Source organism: Triturus cristatus, chromosome 4_1, assembly GCF_964204655.1.
Source record: "Triturus cristatus chromosome 4_1, aTriCri1.1, whole genome shotgun sequence".
Lineage (NCBI taxonomy): Eukaryota > Metazoa > Chordata > Amphibia > Caudata > Salamandridae > Triturus > Triturus cristatus.
In genome coordinates this window covers 735,533,604-735,550,262 of record NC_140585.1, presented here as the reverse complement: position 1 = coordinate 735,550,262, position 16,659 = coordinate 735,533,604, and the positions used below count along the sequence as shown (strand labels likewise).

General features: G+C 41.5%; 1 protein-coding gene across 1 annotated transcript in view; it reads left to right on the top strand.

The window, feature by feature from the left end:
- LOC146855436 (tyrosine 3-monooxygenase-like) overlaps nt 1-16,659 on the top strand; it is a 278,955-nt gene that overhangs the window by 225,167 nt on the left and 37,129 nt on the right. Inside the window, exon 8 of the mRNA XM_085651138.1 lies at nt 10,965-11,034. Coding sequence (XP_085507264.1) covers nt 10,965-11,034 — 70 coding nt within the window. The remainder of the gene's footprint in view (nt 1-10,964; nt 11,035-16,659) is intronic.

Sequence of the window (16,659 nt, the reverse complement as noted above, 5' to 3'; positions counted from 1 at the left end):
TTCTTGCACTAAAATCACAGGTCACAATTACAATTGATTTTCAATGCAAGGCCAATAAACTTAAAAGAGTCTTTTGAAGAATAGTTAATGACAAAGTAAAATTAATATCAGGCTCTAAATAAACAAAATAGAAATGAATGCAATGAAATATCTGATCTGGTATAGGAACAATAGACAACAATAAAATAACAGATAGTGACGAGCAGTTGAGAATCTTTCCATAAAAAAACACACTCTTAACAATAATGCTAATCCACCACTTGGATTACCTCTAATTGAAGGAATGGCTGAGGAGTAAAAAACGAAGTACTCGTCAAAATTAGTTATTAATCAGGTTTCCTGAAAATAGAAAATTAACTTTTTTATCAAAATAAGAGCAGTGCCACAAGAAATACACAGATGGATTCAAAGTGGTACACACTCTGGGTTCAAAACCATTTAATATTAAATATTCAAGATTGAAAAACCAGCAGAGTCAGGTGCTTCCTAAATACTGTAGAGGATAAAGCCCCAGCACCATGGATGTTTCTGGAAAAAAGTGTAAGGGTATTGTGGTCATGCCTGATTATTACTCAGGAGACCCGTTGGAAAGTACTAGACCAAACATTGCGCGCCATGTTGCAGGGATTCTGCTCAGGAACAGAACTAGGATTGGGACCATATAACATCAGCATGTAGGTACTGAGTCACCATATTCCATCAGCCTCTATGGACCTGAATTTGGCTAGCTCATAGTACCTCACTTGTCCTCCTAACCTTTAGAGCGAGATAAGTGATTTGGCACCCTAGAACACAAAACTCTCGACCATCTGAGGATCGCGGTAGTCGGTCACCCACTTTCACTCTCACACTCGTACTTGTCTGCGATAAATGAAAAAGAGACACGAGAAAAGTTTGTAATATTTATTTAAACTATTGTGCTCTTATGTGCATCAGTTGCGCCACTACTAGCAAGCAAATACAGGTCAATAATGTCATTAGCATAGCTATTGGCCCGTATATAATAAAAAGTCCTGTCATGTTATCTGACAGATCCACCCAAACCCACCCTCACTACTAAAGCTAAATGATTATAGATCTCTTGGCTTAGCAGCAGACCCCAAACTTTAGCATTCATAAATAGTTGTTCTACATAGGACAGTAATTCTTTACAGTCAGACTTTTCCTGATGACTAGAATCCAAGATCGCTATTGTCACAGGATTAGTATTCACTGCACAGGTTTTTAAGGAGGATAACAAGGACTTAACCCACCCCCCCCCCCCCCCATGGCTAATCTAAGGTTGCAAGAAAATTTATTCTTAGAAGGCAAAAAATCTACTGTCTTGGGATTACCATGACTATTACTATTACATGAACCCCAGTTCATAAGTGCTTTTAAAATTGATGATAGCATCGACAATGAATGTTCCCAAACTATCAACTGCTCATTATTTAATTTCAGCAACGAAGAGAGAACCGAATGAATCAAGCTCATCATACTAGATATTGGAAGATCTGCAATCTGCGGCTGAGGCACATTATCATGTGACTGAAGGAAAGAGTTCCTCAACTTCAAAATTGATGCAGGGTTGTCAGCTGTACTTCACTCATCTCATTAGCAGATCTCAGGTCATTGCTCAAGGCAGCCAGGGCAGAGGATGGATGTGACGCAATGAAGGAATCCAGTGTGCACTGTGAGCAAGGCAGTGCGCAACCTGGTCTCGTCCCACTGGAGCCAGATCCTAACAAGGCGGCATCCGCAGGCGAATTCTTTGCAGACGTCAACCGCCTCAGGGATATCCCCATTATCTCCTGGATATGTGGGCAGCGGCTGGGGGCTGTGTGGCGCTTTTTCCCACCATAAGTCCACTGCAGTTACCATGATTTCTCTAACCCTATTTACCAAGTAACAGTCTCTTCTTCACCTTTGGGAAAATATGAGAGCTGGCTATTGTAGGAAAGTAGGATCTGCTTCTTATGGTTACCCCCACTTTTTGCTGATGTCCCAATGTTTTGGACTAGTCTGACTGAGGTCCTGCTAATCAGGACCCAGTCTATCTGCTTTCTCCCTTAAATTGCTGTGTATGTACTTTCTGTACAATCCAGATTGGATACTGGGGTACCCTTATCAGTCCCTAGTATATGGTGTACATGTACCCAGGGAAAAGGTACCCCAGAGGCCTCCCAAGGGCTGAAGCATGTATTATGCCACCCCTAAGAGGCCATTCAAAATGACACAACAGGCCTGCTACTGCAGCCTGTGTATTCTGGTGCTTGCACCACTCACTTGGATATAGGTTCACTATATCTATCTACATCACTATACTTAAAACCTATCAGTCACCCCCATAGCAGGCCTTATCAATCCTGAAGGCAGGGTGCTGGGTTTTATGTGAGAGGGTCCCCCTGCATGAGTAGGGCCCCTCTGGAGCCTTCGGAGACCATTCTCCGGGGTTGTCTGTGATACAGCCAGACATATAGGTAAAGGTGCATCATAACCTTGCGGTAAATGCTAACTTTAAAACGGCTGCATAGAAACATATCGCGTTTGGTGTCAAACACCTTGGAATCATACCTCCACACCAGTCGCTGGTGTGGGAGGTATGATTCCACCCTGATGATCCAGTTGAACAGGACACCTTTAGGAAATTCCAGGGCTGTCTTATGACTCCAGTTGTCAGAAATCCTCAAATCATGGGGGATTTCTCTGCTCCCATATTTGGCCAAGATTATGGAGTCCCATGTTAACCACCACCCTGACCAAATAATTGGAAGCAAATGAGATTTTGGACAAATCACAAAATGGGTTCCGACCTAGAAATAGTACAGAATCTGCTCTTCTGGCGGTCACAGAGCAGCTGAGGGCAACATTGGATGAGGGCAACACTTTGGCACTGATTTTACTCGATCTGCGTGTGGCCTTCGACATGGTCTCCTATAAGATTCTGCTTCAACGACTTGGGGAGATCGGGGTCAGAGGCAAGGCCTTTGCCTGGTTTGCGTCTTTTCTATCTGAACGCTCCTTTCAGATCCACGCCCCTCCCTACTTGTCCAGCAACTACCCCCTCAGCAGTGGTGCCCCCCAAGGCTCTACCCTGAGCCCTACATTGTTCAACATGTACGTCCGCCCTCTGGCCCTCTTGGCCAAAGCCACGTAATCTAGAAAGCAATCTAGAAAATCATACAAGCAGGACATACAGAATAAATTGGTTTACAAATATAATGACATACAAGAGCACTGAAAGCAAGCTAAAAGGTCATAGAAGCATGGTGGTATTTTTTACATCACTATCATTGTATCATATACATAGATTGCTACATGTGTAGATTGGTATTGTTTCAATCACAGTTAAAGTTGTTGTTATATGATCACAATCATAGAGTGAGTAGCTCTTCAACAATATCAAATGTGGTAAACATAACATGTTCATTTGTACACCTCATGTGACAATGAAAGTGATTCATGCAATATATGTTTGAATGTATCCAGACGTAAACTATGTATAAATTGAATAGATCCTCTATTTATTCTGTCAACTATATATTGAAACACTAAAAAAGACAAATAAAATTAATAATATATTTTTCAATAAGTTGTTTGTCATACTGTACAATATGTGGCTGGTTGTCTATAGTGTACGCACTTTTTTTAACGTTAATCTAGCACTGAACCCAGTGCGCAAGTTTTTCCAAAATCATAGAAGCATGACATACAGACAAAGGGGCCAATTACGATACAGTCGTTATCAGCCGGTCGGATTCCTTTACGACTGACCCATTATGATGGAGTCGGTCGGAAAGGAATTCGACCGGCCATTCGACTAGCTTCCGATGGGCTTGGAGAGCCCATCTGCCTATCGGAATGCTTTCAGTAATCCAAAGAGATTACGATGTCGGGTGGAGACAGCATTTCTGTGCCGGCCTTTCCGGCACAGAAAGGCTGTCGGAACTCGACTTTGGGGTCCCCCAACAGCTCACCCTTTGGTGCACGGCCTCTGGTTGGAGGCCGAGGGGGAACCTATGGTGGCCCTCTGTTGTTCCCAGCACCTTGCGGCAGGCACCTTGAGGTGCCTGTAATGGGGTGCAGGAATGAACTGCACCTCACAGTCCGAATGCATGCTCCCATTGTAAAGTATAGGAGTGCGACGGAACAGTGTTCGGTCGCATCCTAATTAGTCGGTTGGGACCACTGACCGGGTGTCGTGGGTCCCTTGACCTAGACAATGTCGACATCGTAATAGGACCCTAAATAGTTTTTAAAATATAACTATAGTTCTCAATTAAGACACATACCAACATGACATACAGGAGAGCAGTTAGAAAGGACAACTTCATGAAACACAGTTTCAAATGGACGCAATTAGGTATGTTGTGAAATAGCAGCAATCAGATTAAAAGGCCACTACAAAAGTAATTTACAAGACAATCAGCAGGACACAGGAACTGATAAAGCTGGAATGTGCCCTCTGATTAACAAAGAGAGCTGGTAGAGAGCAACCTCTATCTCATCAAACTCTAAACACAAAGGCAATACCAATGTAACAAAGTAAAAATAAAAACACTGGCACTGAAGAGAACTACTTTGTGTGTGGATGTGCTCCATGTGAATGAGCAAAATGCAGTCCCTCAAAGTGAAGTTATCCAGTGGCGAAAGTGAGCTGACCCCGTACCCCATTCTATATGCTGTAGTCGGCAGAAGCAAAATGTGAGTGACACCCCAACAGATCAATGAATGCAGACAGCTGGTTGAAAGAACTGTAAATAAGTATATTAATAAATATATAAATATTTAAAATTAAAATGTCTTTACTAATGTCAGACCTATAAATTATTATCCCACTGTTATGTCCCAGGCTGGTCTGGACTGTAAAGATCGAAACACCAGTAATCTAAAGCAAAAAGTCAAACAGAGGGATTACTGTACTTTTACCCTGTGTTCTGGTTTTATGTTGCTCAATATGGTGCCACTTTAGTTAATGAAAGCTTTATTGTTTATCTTCAACCTCTTATTGTAATAACCAAATCTGCCCATGAACCCTCTTTTTGCTCTAACAATTCCCTCTGCTATCCATGCGCCATATTTTATTCTCCATCCCATTCTGCTTGCAAAGTATATAGATTGCAGGTCTATAACTGATGATTAGCTACATTTCTTTAATATTATGATTATGCCTAAATCACTTCTGGTTTAATTATTCTGGTTTTAATTCATCTAAACACGTTTGGCATCCGGTCGACCTTTGTTCAAATGATATTACATGGAATAAAGTTGTTGTGTCTGTTTATGGTTACGTGGTAAACATGTGCTACAGTAGAGATGCAGCACTGTTGATGTGGGAGTAGAGGCATGAGGATTTTTAAGGCAGAGAATGCCCTGCTGCAATCAGTGAAGGTGCCAAGATGGAGGAACCGACCCTTGCTGTAATAAAAATAGCAATATTCTAGGATGAAATCATTGTTTCATTTATAAACTGGGAAGAGTAAAGCATACAGCTCAATAAAACCATCAAGTTAATTTTAAATTAGAGACATGTTTTCATGGATGACCTTCTTTGTTTATATAGTTGGTCTTTCTTGACTTTGGCAGAAAGTGTTGTTTCAAGAGGACACTCACTTGGGTTAATCTGTTTTGATACAGATGAGCATTTTATTTTAAAGCACATAACATAGGTGGTTAGGAGTTGCTGCATCTTCCCATAATTTCTGTAAGATTTGCTTATTCTACTATACACCTTAAATGGCAATGAACTTGGTTTTAAGTGGGTGCAGCCATTTTTAATTACTCCAAAATAATACCTGCTAATTGGTCAGTGTAAACAAGTGAACACATTACAATATGCAAAAATGAGGGGCCGATTATGATTGCGGACGGACTGGAGTCCGTCCATCATCGTGGTGGTGACCGGGACCGTCCGCAATACATGCGGTGGTTACGCACACCAAATTATGATGCGACCACCACCATGGCAGTCGGATTCTGCACTTTAACATTGCGGCGGGTGCTGCTGACAGCAGCCCCCACAGCGATGCTAAAATAGCATGTTGTGCATTTCACTGCACTACATGGCAGGCACCACATCGTGCCTGCCACTTGGTGCAGTGAAATGTAGGGGGGTACCATGGGTACCCCCCAGTGCACCCACACCTCCCCCCAACACAAGGGGGGCCCGCAACAGGCCTCCAAAACCAATCTCCACCAGCCTTTCAATGGCTGTTTAGCTGCCAGGGAAAGGCTGGCTGCAGACAGCATTGTAATTTGGCGGACTGTGCCTGCTAGGCACCACCACCATTTTATGGATGCAGACCGCTCTGCCAGGCAATTGGAAAGATTGCCTGTGGCGGCTCTGTGGTGGACGCTCTTTGCGTCCTCCACAATCCGACAGTGAATCCCACCGCCATCATAATGTGGCGGTCGGAAAATCGCAGTCTGATGGCGGAAGGACCTCCACAGCATGGCTTGCGGTGGCGGTCCTTCCGCCATCGTAATCGGCCCCTTAATTCGTTCAATAGACTAGAATAGGACTAAACCTTGGGATTTCTACCACATGACACTACGGACCTGATGCACAAAATTTACAATCTCAAAAAGTGTTTGAAATTGTGCACTGACTGCTTGTTTGCTAATGGAAAAGAGTTTCGAGAACCGACCTTTGTACTAAAAGGTGAATTTATATACTTCCATATCATAGTGGGTCACAAAGTGACTTACCTCATCCATATATTGATGAGGTATTTCGTAAATTGCGACTCATTAGGACTGAAATCTGAATGCCATTACAGAGATTGTGACCATCATGTCTGTGATCGCATATTAAATAAAGTCAACTTTTTTTCTTGTTTTGAGAAATGACAGTGACCCCATGAGACACTGCCTATTCTCCAACAAACTTTTATTTTTAACATTCACAAAGGAGAAGGGATGCCAAGAGCACCCCTTCACATTTCTGAATGGGTTAACTACATCTTTGAGGTGTCAGTAAAAAGTGCATTGCGAACGGATTTCAGTCACAAAATATTGATATATATCTTAATGAATCATTATGTAAAAGGAGTGCCCTAAGCATGCTCCTTCCAAATGCTTATTTATTATGGGTTTCTAAATCCGTTTTGCGATATGCTAGCATGTTATTGAATCGGAAAATGTGTTTAGTAGATAACAAAACGCCATCCTGGGGTTGCACGTTTTTCTACCACAAAATGGCTCTGGACATTATGCTCCACATTCTTACTGCTAGACTGGACACGGGTCTTCAGTAAACGCATGAGTTGAACACTTTTTTGGAGTTAAAGGTCCCTGATGCCTCAGACAACACGCATTGTAATGCATCAGCCGGTCCGCAGCAGCAGATGGCGGTTGGACCGCATCCAGTGAGCCATAGGATGTGGTCCGACCGCCATCAGAATGACCCCCTTAGTTTGGTGCAGATTATTGCCATTTAATGCCCATAGATCAGAACTATTAATAAATACATTGATGTCCTCATCTTCTTCTCAAATTGATATATCGTTGCATTGCAATTGATAGTCATTTACTTTGCAAACCTCAAACAGCTAAGTTATATAAAAATCACACTACATCTTAGAATATAATTTGGTACTTCTAGTAGTTGCTTGAAAAAAAAAGAATATCGTGGGTTGATGCAACGGTATAGTTTGATAGAACTGCAGTTGCCCAAATAGAATAAACACCAAATAACAGCTTTAAAGGCAATCCGACTTTTATTGATTTAGTGTCACTAAAATAAGCTGTCACACTTGATGAAGTGCATGGCTGGAAAAAAGACAATAACAGATACTCTGTTACTCAAGTGGCTTTTGGTCAGAGCTTTCTGTTGTTTACAGAGGCACATCTTTAGTCTGTGTAGCCAGTAGGGCATTAGAAAAAGACTCAGTGCCCCTCAATTGGGACTTCATCAGTTTTACAGGATTTTAATAGTCAAGGGATACGATCATGCCGACAAGCAGTTATTGCCAGCCTACTGGGGGAAGGTTTGCAATTTACTGGCAGATTTGTGAAGTTTATAGAAATAGCAGAGAGGAAATTGATAAATAGTAATCAATGAAGAGATTTTTCAATATTTATGAATTGAGGATCTGTGCTTTTAATCATGTGTTTTTTAAATAAGGGCTTGGGATTGGTTATGTATGAAAAGTAAGGAAACTGCATAAATAGACTTTATTTTATGATTTTTTTTAAAATGTGTATTAAGATGTTTTTTACTGTAAGTTTTTACTAACTGAACAATACATTTTTTATTCATTCATTCATTTTTTCTAAGGCATTCACTCACTTAGATCTTACCTTGTTCAAGAAAAATACATTTTACAGGGACACCAGAAAGGCCTGCAACGTACTTTGGCTAAGTTACATATAAATCCCTGCGTGCAAATCTCACAACATGATCCCTGACAGCCTCTCACCCCAAGTTATTACGTGATCTTTTGTTAAACAGGCTTAGGTGCTAGCTTCCACTTCAACATTTATGAGCAACTTTTATTCCACATTATTAGATCTATGGATTTCCACCTAATATAATGGATCTAAATGCTGGTATGCTATATTATGCGGTGATTTATTATTTCTGTGTATGATATTCTGACATACAACCATGCTCATCTCATACATTTATTAATGCCTTATGCCATTTTAATTACAAGTTTGGAGGTTGCTTTATGTAACCTTTAGTATATGTACATATACCATCAAGTTGACATTCATGCTTATCTTCAGCTCTCAGGTCTTATTCTCCCAATTATTAGAGGTAAAGGCCCGATATTAATATAATTGTTAGGAATACACAAGGCAAGAAATTCCGTCAATACAAGGATAACACAGTGCACCACTTACAATTCCCATGTGGTGCTATTGCCAGCCAACTGAAGGTTTGCTTCTCTACCATTCGTGCATTCATTATTGTAGTTCTGCTTCAGGCAGCTCCCACTCAAATGCAGTGTACCGCCAGAAGCGGCATACAAACTCAAGTACAGCGAAGACGCATGCTGTGATCCTTGCTGTGTTTAATGTTCAACTGTCAAACAGTAGAATGTTTTCTAGATTCCACATTGATTGCATCCTCAGCTTGAAAGTAAACATAGCTAAGAGGACCCAAACAGCTGGGCAGCAGCTCTCTCTGCTTCACAGGGTCAAGGTCTAACTCCTGACTTCTGAAATCTGTTACACTACTCAGCTTTTTCTACTTGGAAATTGGAAAAACAACCTGCAGAGAAACATCTCAGGTAAACACCTTCGAAAATTATCCTCCATGCCGTAGTGACTCACTATGGGGTTGAGAAAGTACAACTACATCACACCCAAGCTTAAGTAACTGCATTGGCTCCCTCCACGCTTGCCTCACATTTAAGATGTGCATTGTCACCTTTAAAGCAGTAAATTTAAAAATGAATCCACATCTGGCAGACATGAAGAAGGTCTCCAGATGTCTGTGTCCTATACTCAGCAATGATATCACCAGGTTGGAGGCAATAAAGAGCAAGGAGTAACAGAGAAGACAGACATTCTACTCGCGTGGATCCCTGATCTAAAGCTCCATCTTGACACAGATCCACCCAGCTTTATCAGTCCATCAGTTCCAAACGGAATTAGATCACAGGTATGCAAGGGCCACCTGGTCTGCATACTGCCACATCACTGCACCTCTCACGGAAGCTACATAATTACGGACTTTGTATCCCACCCATCACAGTGCATTTAGTTCCTTTGCTTACAGCCATGTCTACATGTTATAGTCACACTTGTGCTCCCTTTTAAAATTATAGTCAGTATTTCTTGAGAATTTCAGTCTTTGAAAATATCCTTAAAATCCCTAGAGTAAGAATATGGAGGAAGATTTCTACCCAAAGAGAGGAACAGTGTGTAACTCAAATACCTCCCCACTGATTGGTGTCATTGACAAGAATACATTTAAAGCGAAATAACATCACACAGGAAAAAATGCAGTGAAACCTAAATGATGAGTGGATGAATTAACATTAGAAGGAATCCTAAATCAAAACTGCAACATGAATTCCTTTGCAATGAATATGAAGCCCATTTGCCTTCTGGCAATTGATTTAACATTCAAACGAAGGGGCTTATTTACAACAAAGTGACTCAGTGTGGTGCCGCAAACAATTTTGCACTGCCTCACTGAGTCACTTACAATGCACAGGGATGCGTCATATGTACAATGATATGACGGATCTCTCTGCTCCCCCCTGTGCTGGTGCAAAATTGGCTGTCATGCGCCGACGCAGACACCCTTCCACCATGGTACATGGTACCTCATGAGAGGTGATTTCCTCTTTCTATACGAGCTGCAGAATACAGCATGCATAGAAAGAGGAAAAAACAGGGAGAAATGAAAACATTTCTCCTTGTTGTGCCTCCCTACGCCTCCCGTGGAGGCGTAGCATTCTGACGCATTCCCAGGTTTATGATTCCTCATAAATCTGGGAATGTGACAGGTTCCTTGAGTGTTGCAGGAGAACACCCATGCAACGCACCTTTCATGCAAAGTACTGCACTTAAAGGGGCTGTATTTACAAGGACACGAAAAGCTACGCAGGGTGGCTTTAAGCGTACTTGTAAATACGGAGCAGCAAAATGCGCCGCCGGTGCTCCACAAAAAGTGACATACAGGCGACGCATGGGGCTTGCAAATAAGCCCCTATATGTTTTTCACTGCAGTTTTTATTTTTCTGAGGAGCAACCCAAACTCATTTACTCTCTCCTCTACAGTGGTGAGATTGTTTCTTCCTAATCATTTTCCTCCCCGGATACTTCGTAAAGGTATTTTTCTGTTTGTATTTCTCTGTAATTACATATTTGTCCTCCAATATGTGTTTAAAAATTACCACGGCATTTAAACTGATTCATGGATAACGATATGTCAACTAAAGTAATCATGTCAACATCAGAATGTGATTATCTTTGGCATCTACAGTCATCACCTGAAATAATCTGCACCTGTATATATCTTTCAGTGACTGTTGTCATGAACTTTTGGGACATATTCCAATGTTGGTGGACAAGGAATTTGCACACTTCTCACAGGTAATTTTCAAACGTACCCACCATATGTCGAAACACGAGTGGGATGTGATGATTTTTTTCTTAACTTCAATTATAAAGACGCCTCGAAGTGGACTCTACTTTAGTAAAGTTGCTTTTTTGTTTTTGTTTTTTGTTTTTCAAATCGAGGGAGAAAGAGCGTTCAAAAATTGGGTTTGCGGAAACAATTATACTTTCTTTTTGCGCATGAATTGAAGAGATTCAGCAGTAGCATTGGAAAAGTAATGCATATAAGACATCTGGTCCATTTTCTTGAAATGCCAGTTAACGATGGCACATGTAGAGGCGAGGAGTCATATACATTTCCATTCTGTATGGCAAAGAGTGGCTACCTGATTATGCATATTTAATAATACCATCTGACCAACTTCTGCAATGTTCACATGACCTGTATTGTCCTTGATGTACTGGAGAAATGTTAGACCTGACTACCTAAAGATGGAAAACTGGTAGACGAAAAAGTCAGAATCTGTATGTGAATTTGTGTAATTGACTAATGCATATTTTTTATCAATGGTGCCTTTTAAATTTAGACCAAATACGTTAGTAACAAGCACTGACAAAGCCAATAAGTATGTCTGCCATCCAACACCAGACTTTGGCTCTGGCTTTGTCATGGATTTTGTCACTGTAAACTTTATTGTTTGGGGAGCTGCCAATGTAATTCAAAAGGTCTATACAACATTTCTGTGGTCTCAAAAAGCTCAGATATATAGTGGAATATAGACAAACTTTCTCTGTATGGTACGTAACCAAATACAGATAGTAGCTTCGGGTGCACAACAGTATCACAAGTGTCAAGGGATATCTAGTGGGACCAAATCAAACAGCACATACGAGCAGGCCTTTCTGTATGGGAAAAGTATAACTGAATGATTCGCAGACATTTTGTGCTGAGGTTCTTCCTCCACCTACCCTATCTTTGATGCAAAATATGAATACAAATTCATTTGACAACACGTTTAATGTTTCAATAAAATGCAAGGCGTGTGTGTTTTACAAGGTGTTAAAAAACATGAAAATAAGCAATTGTGCTAAAAATTTTAGTTCACTTTTGTTGCAAGGGTAGTTTCTGGCACTGATCTGAGCTACATTGTGTGACAATATTCTCCTTGAAAAAGGGCAGAATGCTGTCACTCACACTGACTGAATGGCTGAAGTGGCCTTTCCATTGACCCATGTTATTTGCTGCAGTGGGCAGAAGATAAAAATGAATGGAACAACACATACCAATGGAAGAAGAAGACTGTCTATAAGCCCTTATAGGCAAGTACATCACATATGTAATGTTATTAAAATAAAGAGGTCTTGTCTAACACCAGACCTAAAAGTGTGGATGAAACAACAATAAATCAATGGAAGAAGGTTACAGTCTAAAATCCCACATGATTAAGTATATCATAATTTTTATAAAATCAAACGTTTTTGGCTAACGCTAGACCTCATAAACATGAGGGTAAGGACCTACAAATTGAACTCCCTTTTATGGAGGGCAATACTCCATCTTTTTTCCCCTTCACCTCGAGAGCACGGTCCTCATCTGCCTCACTCACCATCTTAATTCATGTTTTATATTCACATTGCCTTTGTAATTAAAAACTTGCCTTTATTTGCTTAAACCCATGTTGCCTCCCTTTTCTTTGACATGTAACCACAACATTCCGTGTTTCCATCAACCTCTGGGCATGTGTTCAATGCTGTTTTGTTTTTTAAATTGAGATTGTAAGAAAACGTTATTAGTTAGTCCTTCATACGTAAAAAGTAAAAACTCCTGTCAAAATAAAGATGCAGGGCTGGATTCACAGAGGGCCTCCACCTGTGGAGGCCCGGAGTTGTGGTGGGGGCCTCCGCATTGCAGTTTCTCATTGCAGAGGTTCCGCCACTACTGCGGGGCCTCCGCCATGAGCGCCGAAGCCCTTTGTGAATTGGGCCCACAGTTTCAGCAGTTTAAACCCGGGCTTAGTCTTGATAGCTATGGCACAGAGCAGACACGCTTAAGTTAGGAAAAGTGTGTAAAGTATTTAACAGTACCAAAACAATTAGAGAGTCAAAACAGATCACAATAAAAATCCCACAACTAGTTTCTAAACAACAAAAAACATTTAATGAGAAAAATTAAACAAACTTGATTAAAATCTAATAAGGTGAATTGGAGATATGAATTTCTTATGTTTAAGAGCAAAAAACACATAGAAAAAGTATAGCACCAATCCAAAGTCAGACTTCGCGATTGAACCAGACTTAGGTGCAATATCAGCCTTACATTGATGCAGCTGATCTTGGCTGTAGTAAGCAGATCATCCTGGTCATAGTTTCTACCTTCTGACTTAGTCTTTGATATGGATGTCAAATTCTACTAGTGGGACAAGGTTCACGGCTGTATTTAGTGAAATTCTCTCAAGGTCGGATTGCCATTGGATGAGGTTTCACTGAAGGCTTTGGCTTTGTCGTGAAAAGCTTTGAGCAGGTAAATTCAAATGTCATCCTGCCAAAGTACTGTAATTGGACAGATACTTTTTGTGCCAAGATTTGTGTGTTTGGTCTTCATCTGTTTTTTTTAGCTCAAACACCTCCAGCGGGGCAAACCTGGAAGCTGTAGTTTGGCAGGTTGCACCGAAGCCAGATACCTTAGCCACAAGAGTCTGCTCAAGCCTTGTATTGGGCAGCAAAACAGCTTCAAACAGGACCAACCTGATTTGGCCTCTCTCCCACATTGTTAGAACAATCTTTCAGCATCTCAGGAAAGAGAGACACATACCTGGATCCCATCTATTGTCAGTCGCCAGAACTACTGATAGTGTGTCCCACTCAAAGCTTATCGGGTCAGTAGGCTCTGGCCCCTTAGTGTGATGTGAGTTATTTAGAAAATTGTAGTTCCATAAGAAGGTGAGGCCTGTGTTCTTTGTCCACAGATGTTTGTATGTTTCCTTTCCAAAGGCCCTCCTTAACCCACCCGTCATGACCTGTGCTTTGCCCCCTATCCTCCCACCATCCTACCTTTTGACTCTCCCCATTCATCAAATGCTGTCTCCCAGCATCTCCACAATGGCTGAGACACACCTCAGGTCAAAATGCCCATGTCTTTTATGTGTGGTGACTTATTTTGAAAATTCACCTAAAAGAGTAGTTTCATAGTATAACATTTCATGTATTTTTCTTTTCACAGGTGTGTGTGTGTGTGTTCCTTTAACACAAGCCAAGTGCCACTCACCCACTGTGACCTCTCTTTGGCCTTTTCTTCTCTCTTCTCCCACCCTCTTACCCGGTCACTTGAGGTCTTGAGGTCCCATGGCCAAAACTCATGCTCCTTTCCCTTACCCTCATACTAATCTTCCCCTAAACTCCCTCTGAAGACCATATACCTTCACTGCCCTAAAGCACTGCATTCCACTGGGGTGTTTCTCAATGTCCTCTATAGAACATATTTCCTGGATGTCTGGTACCAGTATATTTCTGTAGCTGTGTTTCTGTCAGTTCTAATCGGGCTCCATATTTTTTCAACAATTTTATTTACATTTTGTATATATTCAGACATAACAATGGGAAGCAACAGTGTAGGGAGACACAATAATGGGGTAAAATAAGATTACTGGCAACAAAGAGAGGCCTGTCCTAACAAGCCAACAACATCACTATAAAAACATTCCAGTGGTATAATGGATTTTCATATTTTTACGGATGATGTTAGGGCATAAATCCAACATTCAATAGACTAGACGTGCCATCAGTGTACAGGTTCTGCAAGCATGTACCACTGCTATAAATAGGTTGATGAAAATCAAACTAGAAGGCATGTGGCAAAAAATACAGAGGGAACAAAAAAGAAGCCTTAGTCATGGAAGGTCAGGTTTAGCTTAAGGAATTGCAGCTTAGGTTGGGCCCAGGTATAGACCGGGTTAGCCGTCCGGAGAGAGATTGGGACAGAATAGGAGAGAAGGAGGCTCAGAGCTGTAATGAGATAGGGATAGGAGCAAGTTAAACATTAAAGCAATTCAAAAAAGAGCAAATTATTAGGGGAGAGAGCCATCTTTGGGTGGGCACCATTAGATTCTCCAGCAATGTATCCCAGTCACCCACCATGGACACCTGTGTAGGCCTCGGATTATTCATTGTGCAAGGCTTTGCTCTCACCTGCCACCCATTTTAAAGTAGCCCCGCAGTAAGCTTCAAATGTGGGGGGATTGCGCCAATTCATGGTGATGGTTTGCTTAACTAGTAGAAGAGTGAGATTAACAAAATGGCCCTTGACCTTGTTTTTTTGGATAATTTGTAAATGCCTGGCGTAATGGCTACCCATTCCAGAGGGATAGGCTTCTCAGTAAGGCAGGAAGGTAAGCCCAACTGGGTGGTCTCCATAGAGCAAGTACTCCGGCTGCTTGTAAACATCTAGAACATGTGCCTTGTTGTCTGTACACAGGGCATTGTTCGGGGTTGCTCTCTCTCCCTCAAACCCACCCAAGAAGCAGAAGCTATTCACTCTCAAGGATGGCAGGTAAGACCACATGCGCAAATATCTCTCATTCTACTTCCTTCCTCCCCAGGAATCAACACACAATAGCAATGGCTCATGCCTTACGTTCTACCACCCATCATTCCAAAACCCTTCCTATTCTTATGCCAGGAGAGGTCTAAAAAAGAGTGAGAGATTCTTGATTATGAGGTCTTCCTATCATCCTTGAGAATGAACAGGTTGTTCCAGTAAAATTGATAAATGCACTCTCTCGCAGCATGGATACCCTTCACTGGACCCTTTTAATACACGTGTTGTCTGTAGTCACTGTTACATGATCTAGTGGTATCTATTTGTAGGCAATTGTTGTATGCTCTTTTTGGTCCACCTACATCCTTTTCCAGGCCCGCTGATAGATTCATTATTTTGGGCATTACTTGGTACATTGATGCATGTGCTCTGTGGGGCCAATGAGAGGCATTTCAGGGCCCATTGATGCCTGGATTGTGTGTGGCGACTAATGCTAGGCTCTGATGCATGCGCTATGGGGCTGATCACATGTTGGTAGATAATTCTGATTCAGCCTGTAGACATAGTTACTGACCATATTTCTGTTGCCAGTCCCATGGAAACACTCTGGCTACAAAATATTTTGACTGGGCATTTTTCAGGTGAAATTTCAGGATTCATTTTTGGCCGAAAATAGTAATTAACGTGGAAATTGCCACAAAAAAGCCAAACCCCATAAGTATTCTCCATCCCAGCTGCAAATCTGGGACTAGGCCAGTGCATGGGTGGGAATACTGAATGTAATGGTAACACTGTATCCGCAACTACTGTGCCTATTTGATGGCTGTATAGTGAAACTGCTTCAGAGAGATGTGAAGTCAAATCCCCGAGAAGACAAAAGACACCCACGCAGCACATATGCAAGGTCAAAGTTGCATGGGCACAGGCTACATTTTAAGGGGGAACAGAATGGATCTCAGAATCAAAGAGCCCAAGAACACTGCACATGAATATCAACACATTCGAGGCGGTCAAGAGATTGACCAATTTAAGGATAGGAGGCTGAAAGGGCTAGACTCAGGGGACAGGAACACTGACTGGTGTGATCTAGGATGTGGACAGCTAAGATAAGACCATGTTTTTTTCTG